Source organism: Limanda limanda, chromosome 7 (assembly GCF_963576545.1).
Source record: "Limanda limanda chromosome 7, fLimLim1.1, whole genome shotgun sequence".
In the NCBI taxonomy this organism is placed as follows: Eukaryota; Metazoa; Chordata; class Actinopteri; order Pleuronectiformes; family Pleuronectidae; genus Limanda; species Limanda limanda.
In genome coordinates, this window is record NC_083642.1 from 11,692,091 (window position 1) to 11,710,215 (window position 18,125).

The following is an 18,125-nucleotide window of genomic DNA, read 5'->3' on the forward strand; positions in this document are numbered from 1 at the left end:
ACTCCATCCCTTGTAGTCCTCCTCCTCCTCCGACAGTCGTTTCCGGTTCGCCATGCAGAAGAAGCTCGTTCGGGTTGATACGGGAACGGGAAGCTGCAGTTTTACAGCCGGTGATGTTGAACCTCACGCCGCCTGACACAGCTGATCGCGCACAGAAGACTTTGGTTTAGTTATTTGACAGGCTGCGTCAAGGTGACCGAAACACCACCAGCACTTCCCGTCCAGCATTTCAAAATGAAAGTCCACTGAAACCTCGTTCCCGAAACCCTGCGACTGAATGAAACCAGAGTCTGCGTCTGTCCATCAGCTGAAAGTTTGAGATACAATGAAGCACCCTCCATTTATACTCACAGACTTGTGGTCAGCTCCTGCCCCGCCCTCCTGCTAAAACAACAATTGGACACCATGACTCAAAATACTTCAGGTTAGTCAAGTTTTCATACATTTATAATGAGGACAAAGTCATAATGATGATGTGCTTAGGATCATTCACTGACCATGACGTCTGTCACACGTCCTTGCTTTGTGCTTTATAATCCTGAAGGGCAGGTCTAAATTGTTGCTTTATGAGCTCTATGACCATGCTCTTATATCTAACTCTATAACCACCAATTATCAATCGTGTCTTCTGTACACACTGTCTGTACTGTGACGCATGGAACTTTGTATGAAATAAGAGCATTGTCAGGCATAAGGAAAAAAAAGAGAGCGGATGAGTAAATTCCATTTTTTTTACGAATTAAGTGAAGGAAATGTCAACAATAAAGTCAAACTAAACTGGAGCAAGAGTGTTTTGTGGTTTCTTTGGGGGAATTTAATCACAATGTCAGGAAAAAAATGTGGATATTGAGAATAAAATATTAATGTTGAGAATAAAGTCAAACTAAATTAGAAGAAAATATTTTGGTATGTTGTTAATATAGTCGAAATCTTAAGAATAAAGGCGGAAAATTTAGGATAAAATAAAAAAGTCAAAAACGAAGATGAGATGTTGAGAATGAAGTCAGAATGTTGAGAGTTAAGTAGAACTAAATCATAAATTAAGTCAAAATGCAAAGAATACATTTGAAATATTGTGATTAAAATCACAATGTGGACATGGGGAAGTCAAACTAAATCAGAGAAAAATAATATTTTTGTGTTTGGTGAATTAAGATGAAATGTCGAGCGACTGACAGGGCGCCATCTTTCCAAGCTTATGTGGCTTCTCCCTTCAAAAGCATTGATTTTCAAATACTGATTACCACACTGTGTTTATGTGCTGAGAGAAAAATTCACCCATTCTTCTAAACAAGGTATTTTGTAATTGGCTGTGTAGTTACGAACATTATTCTTTTTTATATATTCTTAAAGGTTTAAAAACACTAACTCTTAAAGCTACTTCAGCTACTTACGGGACTTCTGGCCACCTATATAAAATGGCCACAAGGGGACACTATTTCTCAATTCTTTATGGTTTGGTTGCCTCTGCAGTAAGTGACTTTTTGAAGCAGGTGCTGTGTTGCACCATGTCCTCAAACAAGTACTGATTTATCTTTTCATGCTAAAAGTTGAAATTCCAAATTCCAAGATCAACAAACACAGAACTGTACAATATTAAATTCTCTCTTCACCTGCCTGAGCCGACAGAGTCCACATAAATTGCAACTCGTCCAAAACATGGCGGGCAGACTCATCAAATCAAATCTGGTAAAAGAGAACATTGAATATCTGATTTTAACTTCTCATCATTCGCTTCCATTTATTTTTTGTATTCATTTTAAGATATTTTTTTTCACTCTAGACTACCACCAAATACATTTTGGATCTTTTGTCTCCATATGTGCCGGGTCATACTCATTTGACAATGTTTTATATGATCTATTTTTTAATATTTCTCAATTGTAAATAGTTTTATTTCTGTATCTGTGCTCTATTGCTGTGAGGTCTTCAAATGGTTTTGCAACTGTTTCCTATTGTTTGCCTTCAATTTTTAACTTGCAAACCGCCTCATAACTCTGTTTTGAAAGTTGCTATATAAGGTTTATAATTATTACTATTATTACTTTTAACTTTAGTGTTGTCGCCAAAGAATCCAAACTGATTTGCAAGAGCTAAACTAGCGAGTCAATGGATTTGTTAGACAAGTATGGAAATGGTTCAGTGGTTAAAGCAGTAAAAAAAAATATTTTTTAACAATCTGTTTTGCAAATATTTGTTTTTACATTGTTTCTCTTATTGTATTTGACAACTTTAAATTCAGTGATTCACAGCCACAGCATGTGGGAAATTAAGGATTTTATCATTTTAATGCTACTGTTCTCTTACGGCCTGAGCCCCAGTAAGCAAGTGTTGTGCAATAATGCATTAAACGTGATGCCATAAATGGAGTGCCTTTCGGCATTCAATACATTTGGTTATCAAAATAAAATATTGAATATTAATATTAAAAAATATAAATATTAAATAATAACTTTAAAGTTACGTCGGGGCACCACCCTTCAAAGGAAGGGAAAAGATAGCCAATTTATTGTTTATGTCTCATAAAAGTACTAACTACAAATTTGGAACTCTGATTAACAACTGTCACCAAAATTACCATCTAGATAATTAGCTAAGTTGAAGGATATGGAGTTCTTGACAGTGTAGAGGTTCTCAAAATTCACTTATGCAACATTAATGAAAAAACATTTGTGAAAGAAAAACATTTATTATTAAATAATAACGTATAAAAACACAAATTACTAACGCTGTAATTGCTAAACAAAGATAGGTATGCAAGTATGCATGTGTTTATCTGTGTGTCTGTGCGCTTCCACTTCGAAGATGACACCTCTGATATTTGAGATATTGCGGAAAGTGAAAAAAGGCGGTCCTAGAAATTGGTTTTAAGTGTGAATTAAAGGACAAGATCGAAGATCACTCCTAGATCACTCCAAAGTTCCTGACTGTTTCATTGGACCTCCGCTCTGGACTTCATCCACCAAATGAACAACATGACACACACACATCCTCCATCCTGTATTCTCATTGTAAGGGACATAATTTGTTATATTGTGCAGTAGTTCATCATTAGGCTTTACCAATAAAATCTGACTTGATGATGTGACTTGATTGTGAAGACAGCTCAGTAGGTGCCTCAGGACCTGGACCCACGCAATAATGAAACAGATGAAGTAGCATATTGGCACAAATGAGTGCACAGCGCCCCCTAGCGCTCAAGCGTTCTTGTAACATGAACACGCATCTGTTCTTCCATCTCATTATCAGGCTTTAACTTAAATGTTAAAATTGTAATGAACGGGAGGATGGATGGATAAATTACTTTCTGTGACTGACTCTTAAGATAGAAGCGTTAATTTTGTCCATAGCCACTGAGAGGGACACTGCTTCATGAAAAGATCTTTTAAAGGCCATTGTGATTCCAGCAAGAAAACTCTGTTCATCTTTCATACATTTAAAAAAAAAAATGGACTTCTGTACTTGTAGATTTAATCTATTTATTATAATATGATTTGTTATATTCCAAAGTATGTTTGTTTGGATTTTTAAGCTATAATATTTCACAAACATGGAGGGAGGATCCATCATGTACATTCAGACTTTGGAAGTTTAATATTCATGTTTTCATATAGTTATAAAGCCCTGAACCTAATTCGCAATATTGATATCTTAGAAAACAACTACAACCGCCACCTGGTGGTTGTATATGGTCACTAATGTGCAGAAAAGTGTTTTTGCAGAACTTAATGATGCCACAGTGGAGTTCATCTTGGTCCTTTGACCACCGGCAAAACAAACAACGTTACACAAGTGAAAGAAAGTGAAAACAGAGTTTAATTTTCAAACCTTTCTGTAAAGCTCAGAAACAGGTTTTTTTGGTATATTGTGACTTTTGAAGCTTGACATTAAAAAAACAAGCGTATGTGAAAGTTGAATAACACACTGGCTGTATATGCTGTAAAAACACATTGACATGAAACACACTGTGTTGTTCATCTCCTGTTTAAGAGTAAAACATTTCCGCAGCCCATGATTAATTGCCCAGGATTCAAAGACACGATAGGCTGCTGCTTAGCACAGGGTATTACATTACATTTCATTTAGCTGAGGCTTTTATCCAAAGCGACTTACAATAAGTGCATTCAACCCCGAGGGTACAAACCCAGAACAACAAGAATCAAGAAAGCACAATGTTTTCAAAAATAAAGCAAAACTACAAAGTGCTATAAGTAAGTACCATTTAAGTGTTACTAAATTGTTGTTATTTTTATTCTAGGTATAGTCAGATATAAAAACAAATCAACTTAAAAACTCAACACTTGTAGCCTGAGGTTATTCCACAATAAATCCCTGAATCCGACGAGAAAAAAAAAACTAAGCTGTGCATATAATATCGAGGAAGGGTCAATTTAAAAAAACAAACCTGAAGATAGTCCCTGAGCTTTTTTTTCTACATTTCTTTTGCTTGTAACAAACTGCTTAGTTTCCAGCTTCAATCAGCACACTCACCTCGTAGAGAAATATAATGTTCACTCAACACTTCTCATCTACTGAAAGTGTAAGAGGGGTATTCGCTCTCCTCCTCTTATTTTAAAGCTTTCTTTTGACTTTTGCCAGCTCACTCTCACTAACAGCGTTGCCACTGGAGCCTCCATCGTCGGGTTTCACAGGGGTCAGCTCCGGCGCTGTGATGGCTGCGTCCTGTGTGTAAATAAAATATCAGACCTTGATATTAATATTGACAGTTTAGTGTGTACACTGTCCTGACTGACACAGGGGTCTGTGACAGAACTCTTCTTTACCAGCCAGATAATGAAGTTAGACTAGAGGAAGGTGATCTCTGGACCACGTAGGATACACACTAATTTTAAATAAAACATTTCTTGCCTTAGTTTTTTTTCTTTCAGTTCCTCCACTACTCATTCCGTTAATTTCAGTTTCCCTGACTGTATTGTTATTGGTTGTGTAGAGCCACACTGCCTCATTAGGACATATTTCGGCTCCCCGCTGTCCTTTGGTATAAAGGCTGTAAAACTGCAGCGTTCTTTTTTTAGTGAGATACTTTTGTGTTAAAACTAATTCCGCTCTGTAAACTGAGGAGTGGTAATCTTGTGGTGATAATCAATACTGATGTTAATTTGATGAAAAATATCTACATAGAACTCTTTATTACTGAACACTAATTGTAATTTAAAAGGTGCCCTGCCTGTCTACAAAGCAGATTTCCATACCTGAGTTGTTTGGCCAGTAGGGGGCAGTGGGAACAAGCTATGAACCCGACTCTGTTACTTCAGGTCTGAGCCCAATTCTGCCCACTGCTGAGGTGACGTCCTCAGGCCACGACAAGAGAGATACAGAATCGCAGGGCACCTACTGTCTGCTACCTCATGAAGAGGAGGCCGTTAATTTGAAGGCCAATGTTAGCAAACATTCAAAGAAGTTGTAAATTTATGTAAATAGCTTTAATATCTTACGTAAAATAAACTTCAAATCAAAAACGACACACTGCCAGCCCCACTTATAATGTCCTCTCTGTCCTAATTGTTGGTTTGGGCGCTGGATTTGTGAATGTGCTGGAATGAGACCAGGTCACAGTCTGAGCTACTTTGACGAGGGTAGGATCGTGATGGTGAACCAGTGATGGGTTCTCAAGGCTGGCCCATGAGGTTGAACACCATTAAATGTGGAAACATTTAATGCTGACTATGACAGAAAGCTGTCAGAACCCACCGGGGCTGTGTGGCAGCAGACCAGTGAAAGTTCCCGTGTTCGACCTCTGTCCTGCTGCTTTGACTGCCGACAATGAGCTGGACCATCGAGCAATAGAGGAAGGTGGCCTCAATTTTTGAGTGACATGTTACACTAACAATACAGGGTCCTGCTCACTACACTCCTCCACAGAGCCATTTCTGCTCAACATTTACGACCCCACCAAGGAGGTTAGGTTTTGTCTGCGTTTGTTTGTTATTCAGCAGGATAATGAGAAAAAGTGCACAACTGCTTTCCAGGATATTTTGTGGAGGGGTGGGGCATCAACCAGGGAAGAGTCTACTGAATTTGAGTGTGGATTCAGATTAGAACGGCTCCAGGAAAAAAATTCCGGCATATTTAAGCGACTGATATTTATGATTGTATATATGATTGTGTATGATCTGGTGCAGAACCAAATAGAAATTTTGATCTCGTGAATGTATGTGTTTATTTATGTGGTTTCATTAGAGGACTGTTGGTGCTGGACAGAAGTATGTGCACTTTTCTTAGTGCCATTCAAGTTCCCTTTGTTTTCCATTCTCAAAAGTCTCTCCAGTTTGAGGCAAACACCCTTCAAGGCGTGTACCCATCCAATGTTTATCAACCAACAGTGACACTGCAAATAAATACACAATTCTTTACACTGGAGAAGATAAATCTTACCGTAGGCGTTGGAAATGTGTTATTTTTGCACCACTGAACAAAGTGCTTCTTGGCAGCCTCCACAGTCTTTCCATCCCTCTTCTTGCAGTAGACCCGGAACACCTGCTCTCTAAACACCGCTGGAAGCATTTTTGACACCTGACAAGAATGACAAGAGTTTATGTTGAGCTGTAAATTCAAAGTAGAGGAAGTGTCATATTCAATCTTTGTGTTTATAAATATGTGACATGAGAAACAATCAGCTCTGTAAATGCGAAGGAAACTCATGCAAACAAAGATAAAGATGTGTGACCTGGTCCTTGCATATCTGGAAGGCTTTAGTTGGGTCAGTTTTGCAATAGAATCGCACATTGTTAATGGGATTCTTATCCTTCATCCCATAGTCCAGAGAAAAGACCTAAAGGAGAGGTTTTGTGCATTAGGCCACGAATCAACAAAACTTAAATTCACATTTAAAAAACGAAATTCTTTCTTTTGGAGCAAATGAAATGTATGAGATAGAAAGTAGTTGGACTAGAAACTCACGTCAACTACAAAGTCGTCTGGCTGCAGGTTGACACCCTGGACATCCTGGACATCCTGGACATCCGGGACATCCGGGACATCCTGGACATCCGGGACATCCGGGACATCCGGGACATCCTGAACACTCTGAGTGGTGGACTCGGCCAATTATTTTTCCCAGCCTTTAATCGCATCCTGACAGATCATGAGTGGATCAAGTATTAATATGGAAAGACATACAACACTGTAACACAGAATGATATATGAGGATCCATGTAAAACCACATATGGTTAGATTTCTTAGTTGAAATCACAATCTACTTTCCATCATGCAATAAAAAATGTTTTGATTAATAATATCTTAGGAACAAACTGGTTTCATATAATTTATAAGGAAGCTAATTGTCTACATCAAAGCAGCAGTTTTTTTTGACAATAGCTAAATCGTCCAATATTTGCTTATTAAAGCTCCTCATACACAAGGTTTTGATATTTTCTTTGAATTTTTCTGTTGGGAATTTAATGTCTTTGCATTTAGTTTTGTTGATCAACAATTCAAATCATAACTGCATATAAAGATGGAGGACATGACTGTTCCCCAAAAGTGAAGCCAAAGTGGGTGGATATCATATCACTGCAGAAGCAGCCAGTTGAACCTTACTTGAACAACATGGATATAATTATCAATATTACTTCTAATTTGTAAAAACTCAAATTCAACCGCCAAAATAGTTCCACAAGAAGAACACAAACACACACCGGGGTGACCTCCAGATGTTCTCCTGGATTGGTTCGGCCCAGACACTTGTAGAGGCGTCGATAGACGATGTTTTGGAGAATCTGCCGCGGTTCCTCCAGCTCCTCAGAGGACGAGTAGAGTATTTGTTCAAACACATGATCTTAGGGACAGAACGGAAATCCGTGAATTTGAATCAATCATGTACACTAGTCTGAATGCGTTTAAAACACGGTTTGAAGTATATGAAGTATGAGTATTTCAAGACTGATACAAACCAGTCTCAGAGGAGTACAAGCAAATAATAGTATGTGTTAACGGTGCTGTTATACTCTATGCTATACTTAATGCAGTTTGTGCAGACTGTGAGCATTTGTCTCTTTAATAGTGAACATCACTATGATCCGTCATTGTGCTGTTTGTGCAGCCTGACTGATTTGAATTTTTGGGGTTGGATGGTGAAACTGGGAGTAAAAAACATTCCAATACCGATGTATCGGCCGATATATATACTAGAAAGAAAAGGTGGCAATATTTCCCAAAATATAGGTTACCAAACCCTTATGACAAAGGAGTGTAATTGAGACTTGATATTTTACAGATTAAACATCAACTTTATGACTTTAAATAAAAAAAGTAAAATGAAATATATAGAACTTGAAGTAAATTTAAAATGTAAACATTTCTTTTTTCTGCACTAGTTGTTCTATGTAATCAAAGTTCAAAATTTGTCATTTTAATCTGTTATCTTTTCTGCATTGTAAATATACAAACAAAATGTATTGATCATTGTAAACATCAATAATAATAATAAATAATAAGCATTATAATAATAACAATAACCATTTGCTATGGCAAACTACATATCGCAACCATTTTCAAGAACCAATGGTTTTCAGCATTAATTCCTACTGTAAAATAAAGGTTTTCATATAAGCAAACATAAACAAGGATACTCATATGTCTGTTAAAGGCTCATATTGGCAGATTTTAAACGAGCTACTGAAAAATCGGTCGGGCTCTAGCTATTTATCTTCCAGCCTGATGAAGGTCCACAAGTGTTGCACGAACGAAACCATGGTTTCCAACCAGCAAACAGTGGGACGGAGAATAATTACCATGAGATGCAGTGATAACAGACACAATCTGTTTTAGAGATGGCACACAGAGGTATCCACGGACCTGTCAGTTTGGTGTAGGCCTCCATGTCGTCTATGGTCTTGGAGAGAGTGAACTCCTTCCCTTTTGAGTTTATAAAGTTGATGTGTGTATCTGCTTTTACAAAGGCCTCAGTGATCCTAAAGAAACACCAGACGCATTATCACCTTTCAGAACGACTACAGGGCAAAGCAAACAAGCTACGTCCGAGCAATGAGCTACTCACATGAACTCTATGATGTCGCAAACACTGTGCTTGTAGGCTCTTGTGTGGAGACAGTTCCTCGTGTGGAACATGTCATACAGATTGCCCACCTCCTGTTTAAAGAATCACTTGTGTTTAGTCACAGTTTAAACGTTTAACTTAGACGTTTTTTAAAAAGCTGATCAGAAGGAAAACGTAAGAGAGTTGTTACCTTGTCTCTGGTACAGATTTGCTTCTGCCCGTCCACCTCACACACCCTGGCGAACATAAGGAAGCGCTGATAATCAAAGTTGTTCTTAATGCCCAGGTGGTAGCAGTCCCTAAGAGGAGAAACATGTGAACAGATGGGCCATTACCCTCAAAAAGATTTTGGAAACCCTTATTAAAACAAACTAAAAAGTCAATAATACTCACCTTGCGAAGTAGTCCCACTTATCCACATCAATGCCATTTCTTTTGTTGGCCACAATATCATAGAGAAAGGACTTTTTCTCTTTGCGACCTTTGTAAGGCCACTAAGTCAGAAAACAGAGACATGAGATTCTGATATATTAGGCAAGTATCTTTAAGGATTCAAAGTAATTTTAACTCTGGTTACCAGAGGCAAGTCATTATACAGTGCCGAGAACTAATGTGGCATTCATAGCCTCTGCTGCATACACACTAATAATCTGTAGCTTGCACTGTTAATGTGCCAATGGATTAGTCCATATGCAGGTCAGGTCAAATTATTACTGTTAACCGAGTGTGAGGAACATTAAGTTGCACATCAGTCACTGGTTTTTGTAGCTTGTAGGAAGTGAAAGTTTATTCTGCACATTTCTGCTCATGCCTCCATCCCATTGGAACTGAAATTTAGGGCAAATCAGACACATAGAATGAATTACAACTGAAGACACTGAAAAATGTGCAGTTGGGAAGCTGACAACAGAGAGAATGTAATGTCGGACCCTCATCTTATTATAATGTAAGGAATCTCTGTCTGTGCTTCTGTCCGTATGATGGTAATTAAGACATCTCAGAGTTCAGCGCATCGACTTCAAACTTGCAAAGTTTTTCGCGGGTGGATCAAAGAAGTGGAGTCGCAAATTTGTTGTAATTTCGACTGTTGAAATGTTAAAAATTAAAAAAACTTTGAATGAAATAGTGCTCAGTAGCAGCAGAGGCACAGATTCAGGGCTGTAAATCTGAGCCTACCCTTCAGCTGCTGCCTGGATCCATTTTACAGGAACTAAATTTAATCCACAGTTCCTGTAGTCAATAAAGTTTTAGTTCCAGAGTTCCTCAAAAGGTTCTTGGTTCCTTTGGTTAAGTTCCTACAGTAGAACAGTAAGACTATAATACTAATACAAGTATCAACTGATCTCATATAGGCAGAACTAGAAGTTACCCCTTTAGCTTCAGCTCCATTAGTGTCCAATGGTCCAGCAATCTGCTCCTTGATGAACTTCAGGTCCTCATGCAGCACCAGGCCGTGCTGCTCCATCACCGGCCTCAAGTTGTTGTCCTTAACCAGGTAATCAAACATTTTCAAAGAGGCCTGCTCGTGCTGAAACACACACAGAATCATTTATTAATATTATATAGTAATAGTAATTTATGGAAACTTACACAGTCACAACTTGTAAATGAAAGCAAACAGAAGGAGCTTATCTTAAAATATGACTCCTGCAAATACGAATGCTTATCGGTCACGTTTGCCAGACGGCAGGTCTGTGTTCATTACTTAAATAATGACGTGTGTTTATAAGCTCTTAGTGTCTCTTATCAGTGACGCTTATCATGACGACCATTGCAACCACTACCTTAGACCTGAGCTGTCCTGCTGAGAGGCCAGGTGACACTGACTGCTTTGAGTAAGAGCTTTGTTTTTACAGTTATTTTAACCGCTAATAGAAAAGCTCCCTTTCTTCCCGATGTGGTTTATTGCTCTAACGTCATCCCATCTGCTACAACAAATATCAAACTTTACGTGTTAAAGTTTCAGTGTGTAGAATTTAGTGACATCTAGTGGTGAGGTTGCATGCTGCAGCTGAATACCCCTCAGCTCACCCTCCCCTTCCAGACATGACAAAGAACTTGTAGCAGCCCTCAGTTGTCATAAAAACCTTAAAAAATTATTGAGTTTGACCAGTTTGGACTTATGTAAAAAACATGGCGGCCTCTGTAGAGAGGACCCACTTCAGATGTAAATATAAATTATTTAAATATAAAAGGGTAAAGAAAACAACAATTTGTACAGGTTAATCTGCAGCTGTTTTAAACATGACATCACCTATTCAAGGTTTTACCCCTTTATGGTGAGAGGAAGTGTCTCTGATCTTTCCAGCAAAATGACAGATAAACACCTCACAAACTCGTAGGCCCTGTCCAGACCTTCCAATGACAACTGCTCTGAGCGATCCAATCAAAAGTGGACATGATTCAGTTCATCTGTTCACATCTGGTATTAAAATACGTCTGGAATTCCTTTTCCAGTGAGCACCTGTGAGCAAATCTCATTACCTGATCCATATGAACACGTCCCCATTTGTGTTCACAAAGATCAAATTATGATGTTTACAGCCGGTTCCAACTACACAGATGTGTCTGTTGTCATTAGCGGCTTTCAGACATTCCCTGAACTCTGGAGGAGGTGTACGTGTGAACGCAAATGTCAGAGAGAAAGCTTCCAGAGTTTCTGCGCCTGGCTCCTAAGGATTGGTTGTTGGTGTGAACGTGTCTGAGCAGAGACTCTCCCACTGGGTGGTTCATATTAACCACTAATTGTTTTGTTTGACACTCATATGGCCGAGGTTAAGTCACATTTTCTTACCTTCCAGGGATAACCAGGACGTGCTGTGGGGATGAACTTCCGATCAAACAAATGGGAAAATGGCCCATGTCCTGACGGGAATAATAAAAACATGAAAAAGATGATTAGGCTGCATGGGATCTTTACAATAAGATACGTTGGCTCTACTCCCATCTGGATAATAGAGGATGATAATCATACTTTCACTTCCATTCTTACTCGTGCACACATCCACGATGCGCTTACTCACCCAGGTCATGGCAGAGCCCAGCGATCTGCACGCAGAGGATGTCTCTGTCAGTGATGTCGAGTTCTGGCTGCCTGTCATGCAGAGCCTTTACAAGTTGTCCTGCCAAGTGACCAACCCTGTTCCCACACACAACAAACATTTCATACAAAACAAGACAAGACAGGGAAAATGCCACAAACATTAGGGTTAGTTAAAGGACCTTCGCCGAAGAGGTCGACTTTACTCTGTTTGTTTGTTGTTTGTTTTGTTAGATTTTGATTTTCAGCATTATTTCGCAAAAAACTATAGGAAGAACGATACACAGGGCAAAGGGGTTGATACATGTTTTTTTTCTTTATCCCTTTAACTTTTTTTGGTAATAATAAATGAATCTAGATTTAATGAAAAAAAAACAGACACATTGATCATTTAATATTGTCTCTAAATGAGGACACACCCGATGCTGTGTTCAAAGCGGTTGTGGGACGCTCCGGGGAAGACAAAGTAGGCCCCTCCCAACTGCTTGATGTTTCGCAGTCTCTGGAATTGAGGTGTGTCAATGATTCTGATGAGAAGTGGGTGCAACTCCACATGCCCGTGGATGGGATCATTAAAGACCTGGCAGGAGACAAGACAATAAAAGAAAGACTTTACAAAAATATAATGATAGGCATTACAGTGATAAGGCCATTATCACTGTAATGCCGGTAACTTGCAGAGTTTAATGAGGTAGGTGTAATACAGGATGTGCAGGGCAAGGAGCACAGGGAGTAATCACATGCAATTTTGATTGTTTTCACAACCTCATTAACAACACAATAACTTGTTGTTAACACAATTACTAGCTTTTACATTCTTGCCCCACACTACACTTTACTGAAATAGTTTTTCCTTTAGTGAAAGGAGTGATATTATGTATTCATTCAGTGTTTTTTATTTCTCTGTTAAATTCTGTTGTCTACCTCATTCTGACTTGTCTGCTGCTGTAACATGGGAATTTGGTTATTTCATCTGATCTTATCTTTTCATATCAGCATCAACCCCAATAAAAAACGAATCAGTCAGGCTCTTTCTTTAAATAGTTCTACCACAACACAAGAGTGGAAACGTGTGATAAAGATAATAACAATAACTAATCCTTTCAATTTCAATAGGGCTCCCACCGGAGGTGCTCGGGCCCTAATAAACATTACAAACAAAACTCTTGCACGTGCAGAATTTAATGAGGTAGGTATAATACAGTATGTGCAGGGCAAGGAGCACAGGGAGTGATCACACGCAATTTTGATTGTTTTCACAACCTCATTAACAACACAATAACATGTGATGTAACTGAATCCACGGAACCCTAGACTTCGCCTCACCGAGCTTTCTTCATGCTCTCCACTGTGGCAAAGCTGTCTTAACGTCTTATATCTGATAAATATTAAATTTGATCAATAAGTCACAACTGTATTCTCACTTATTAGAGTGGAAATGTGTATCATTAATAAAAAATGTATCGCATGATATCTACAAATTTGATTGTACCCGTAAAAACTAAATTTAAGATCCTGAAAACCCTTGAAAAGTACAAGTGGCAGTTTTACCATTTAATAACTCAAGTGGATACTGCAGATATGCGTAATTCACTTCTTACTAATCCATAAAGAACATTTCACACCTACAATCCGTTTCCTACAAAGCCAGTTTGGATTCTGTTATTTTCTCATTGGATGTGAAACTGGACGAGACCTCAATTTGTGAAGAGAGAGAAAACGTTGCTCTATTCTTGAGAGAATCAAAACATTTACTATCTCCAGACGCAAAAAACATCCCGATGAACATGATGAGTACATTTGAATTTGAATTTGAATTTTTGGGTGAACTGTCCCTTTAACAGTCTTATCTGACTTTAACCAGATTTTGAGCTGTGGGCAAAACGAAAAAAGAAGAGGACACAGAGAGAGAGAGAGAGAGATGATCCTCCCTTTCTGTTTATCTCTGTGGTCTCGACAGTGCAGCTGTTACCTTCCACCAGGGCTGGACTGGGAGAACAAAACGGCCCGGGCATTTTTTGGCTCAGACCGGCCCGCATAATTAGCCGAGCACATCTGCCATTAAATTGACGTAACTTATGTCTTCTAAATGTCTTAAAGTAGCTCATATTAAAAGTACTTAAGTATCAAAAGTATCTGGTGTTGAAATGTACTTAAGTATCAAAAGTACAAGAACTAAAATTAAAAATGCAAAGTGCTTTTTATAGTAGGTCTATACAGACACAAAACAACCCAAAATGTTTCTCCTCAAGATTTATCTCAACTGACTGAAAAATTACAACAACAATATGCATATAATGTATAATTTTACCAATTTGGAACCCTAGATGCTGAGGTTCAAATAGTAATGGACCAGTGCATCTGAACTTCTAATTAACTATAAACAAGTGCCTCTTGTGTCTGCCCAAGAACATTAATAAACCACAGTATAACCACTATACTATAGGCACACAAAAAGACACTATCTCTATTCTAGAGGAAGTAAAAGTCGTAACAAGATTTCTGAAGGTGAACCTGCGGAGGGATAGACCAACCTCTCGCCCCTCTCGCCCCCCCCCCCCCCCCCCCCACCCCCACCCCCCGACGGCAAACACGCCACCGGACCTGCACATCTCAGGAGGGAGTGGGGCAGCGAGTGAGAGAGAGAGAGAGAGAGAGGTGCGCCGTGGGTAGAGGCGTGCGACGCCAACCTCCGCTGCTGAAGTAACGAGCCAGTTTTGAGAATGTATTGAAAATTGAAAATGCGCGCTCACATGTCTGCCTCCACTCGCTCATCATTGTCGAGTCCTCCTCGCTCGTCTCCCGGCGCACCTGCTGCTGCTGGGCTGGTGAACCCGGCACCACATAGGTCCGTCAGTTTGGCACATTTAGTAGCCTCCACCTCCAGAGACTTCAGCTTTTTTTCCCATGCTTCTCAGCGCCACCCGGGCGTTTTTTTACTCTTATTATCCATTAAGTTAAGTTTCTGTCTCAGCAGCAGCCCGTCCCGCGACTCCCCCCGCCAATGCCATGAGGTCCCGCCTCACCCTAGTTTGTGTTGTGATTGACAGCACTGTCAGGGCTCTCTGAGCCTGTCAGAGTCTGCGTCCGTCCATCAGCTGAAAGTTTGAGATGTAATCACCCTCCATTTATACTCACAGACTTTACGTCAGCTCCTAGAGGGCGGAGCTAGATTCAGTTGTGGGAGGGAAACCGGAGCGGCGACATCAAAATGTCGCCACTCTGGTTCCTACCACTGACGCTGATGTGATTGATACTCAAGTGGATACTGCAGATATAAGTCATTCACTTCTTACTTATCCATAAAGAACATTTCACACCAACGATCCATTTCTTATGAAGCCAGTTTGGATTCTATTATTTTTCTCATTGGATGTGAAACTGGACGAGCCCTCAATTTGTGAAGAGAGAGAAAACGTCGCTCTTTTCTTAAGAGAATCAAAACATTTACTATCTCCAGACGCAAACAACATCCCGATGAACATGATCCCGCAACAACGTCTTGTGATAGCAACTCGTGAGAATCTGTTCCCATGGGGATTGTGCACAGTTACATGTCAAAACACTGAGTCAAAGGTCCCAGTTACATTCACTCTGCGTCAGGTGAAATTTAAATATATAATCCTGCATTCTGGAGAGGAGGAATTACAGTTATATTAATATTTATAACAGATTTCCACATTTGTAAAATTGCAGTGGTACATAAGGAAACTGACATTTTACTGAATCAATTACTGGATATCAAAAATAGAATTATGAATTTTAAAAGATTTCTCATTTTGGAAATCTAATATCCAATTCATGACAAGTACGAGTTGGAAAACAGGTCCGGTCCAGAACTGTTTGCCATACGTGACACTGGACAACACTCTTCCCCTCATACTGTAGTAGGTTTTCCTTTTTTCTAAGACATCAAAATCCCGGCGACATCGAAATCCTGGATCATGTCTGTGACGCTGGTGTGAGCTTTATAAAGGCGGCTTATCTGAAAATATTCATTCCTGTCATTCACTGATAATCTGTCCAGTTGCCCTGATGTTGATCGGACACATCCTCCCTACATTTTCACATGGCCAGCAACATATCCGAATACAAAAGAAACAAAAATTGAAATCACAGAAACCCAGATGGGCTGTTGTTGACAATATTTTTGGTTTTATTTGTTTCCAAAACCATAGACTGTAAATAAAGGTGGACGAAGCATCTCCACTTCCTGCCAGTGTACAAAAGTGAAGCCGAAATACCTCAGATTCGGCCGCTGCCATTTTGCTCCGGTGACTACGATGATCATTTGATCCTTTGGATCCAGTGGAACCTATGATATCAAGATCCCATGAGCAATCATGAGCCAGACTCAGCAACTGGTTTGCAGCAGGTTCCTTTGCAGAAGCACATGAAGAATGGTCATGTTACAAGGATTAAAAAACATTGACACTTCAGAGGAAAAGAGTTAAGTGAATTCAGTAGAATGGGTTAGGGTTTGGGTTAATACTGGTAATGTTTGTGTGCACAATGATAATTCAAGTTGATACCAGTTAATATACTTGTGCATATTTAGATAAAAAAACACAGGAAGTCCTTTCAAACAACTCCATGGTAATCAAGCACCTGCTAAAGCAACAATTGGACACAATGACTCAAAATACTTCTGACAGATCGACAATGTAGCTACAACTCCTACGGTGTAGGGGTGAACAACCAACATCTTATGTTATGTTGTTTTATTTTGTTTTGTTGTGTTTTTTTTTTTGCTGTTTTTTTTGTCCAGCTGTGCTCTTAAATCAATGTGAATGTACAAATGTAAGGTGGTTGATGAGATATTCTGTTTGAAAAGGGAAGACCAACTGGGGTGGGGGGTGGGATAATGCTATGTATGTTTTCTACTTGTTTGTTTGTTTGTTTGTTTGTATGTTTTGTTTATTCGGTAAAAAAAAAAAATCTATTTGTAAAGGTCATGTAACATGATATGATATGTTTCAATAAACAGATTTATAAAAAAAAAAAAAGAAATCTCGGATCTTGTCCGTGACGCTGGTGACAAAAAAAAAAGTCTTTAGGTGCAATTGGAAAAACACAACAGGAAGCCTGCTATTTTGCATTTAGTGGCCATTTTGGCCATTTTCCACATTTTTTCTTTGATGTACTTGTACCAGGGCTTTCACCTGATCAATTTCAAATTGAGATGAGTGTCATCACAACAAGATGGAGATAAAAACTGACTGAGGGATTGCTTTTTCTACACACGGTATGACCGTGGCGTGGCGTCAAAGTTTGATTACATGCCAATAAAACACGATGTTCTGTTACGCGGACATACATGGACGATGAATCCTTTGATGCTGAGCCGTAAACAAACAACTCCACTCCTGCAGTGTCAGTCTTCCTAGATCAAAGGAAACTTTATGTCTTGCAAAGGTCACGTCTCTTTCTCTCTCAGAACTGGGACATTTCCTCAAACCGTGTCAACGGCGAAGGTTCATCCTTCGCCAAAGGAGACGATGTTGTCATAACTCCACCGTGCATTGTCCTATCACCACCAAACTTCGGTCTCATGATCAGAGTTGTCGTGTAAAGTGTCCTTATCTAGAAAGGTGCCGTGAAACAAAATGTTATTTTATTATTTTGCTAAAAAGCCAAATTGAGTGAACACAAGCTAGAGATGAGTGGTTACCTGAACATCTCCAGCATCTTCTCTTGTTAAAATTGTTTTTGTAATAGAGCTTATGTGTAACTTAAAGAAATGATGTATGTGTGTGTAAGTAAAGAAAAGTTCTGATCTATATTTGTACACTATAGATTTGTGAGAGAAGCCTGATACAATTTTATTTTACCTGAGTATAATGACAATAAAGATCTTTGAATTTGAATTGAACTGAATTTTTTAAAACAGTGTTCCTCAAAGGTGTTGTGAAAAGGAATGGCAACATTACAAAGTGGTAAATGCTTTACCGTCCCAATTTTTTTAGAAATATGTTACAGTGTTTATTTTGAGAAAAGCAATTAAACAATAACATTTATGAGGTCAAACATCAAATAATTTGCTTTTAATTTTAAGTGTAACATAC

At 39.0% G+C, this 18,125-nt stretch overlaps 1 protein-coding gene across 1 annotated transcript; it reads right to left on the reverse strand.

Moving 5' to 3' along the window:
- Positions 1 to 4,572: 4,572 nt before the first annotated feature.
- On the reverse strand, positions 4,573 to 17,748 carry LOC133005000 (deoxynucleoside triphosphate triphosphohydrolase SAMHD1-like). Its single transcript, XM_061074592.1, has 15 exons — positions 17,732 to 17,748; positions 13,488 to 13,534; positions 12,480 to 12,642; positions 12,044 to 12,159; positions 11,815 to 11,885; positions 10,390 to 10,548; positions 9,414 to 9,514; positions 9,211 to 9,319; positions 9,021 to 9,112; positions 8,819 to 8,934; positions 7,669 to 7,799; positions 6,922 to 7,002; positions 6,689 to 6,793; positions 6,397 to 6,534; positions 4,573 to 4,683 (listed from the first exon to the last, which is right to left on the reverse strand). Exons 1-15 carry the CDS (start codon positions 17,746 to 17,748, stop codon positions 4,573 to 4,575), a joined length of 1,557 nt encoding a protein of 518 aa, XP_060930575.1.
- Positions 17,749 to 18,125: the final 377 nt, after the last annotated feature.

Bases quoted from the DNA above. Each gene is read 5' to 3' on its own strand.
- LOC133005000 (XM_061074592.1), bottom strand. The intron at 11,886-12,043 runs GTGAGTAAGCGC...TATTCCCGTCAG, and splicing joins TGGGCTCTGCCATGACCTGG to GACATGGGCCATTTTCCCAT. The intron at 6,535-6,688 runs GTCACACATCTT...CATTCTTGTCAG, and splicing joins TCCAGATATGCAAGGACCAG to GTGTCAAAAATGCTTCCAGC.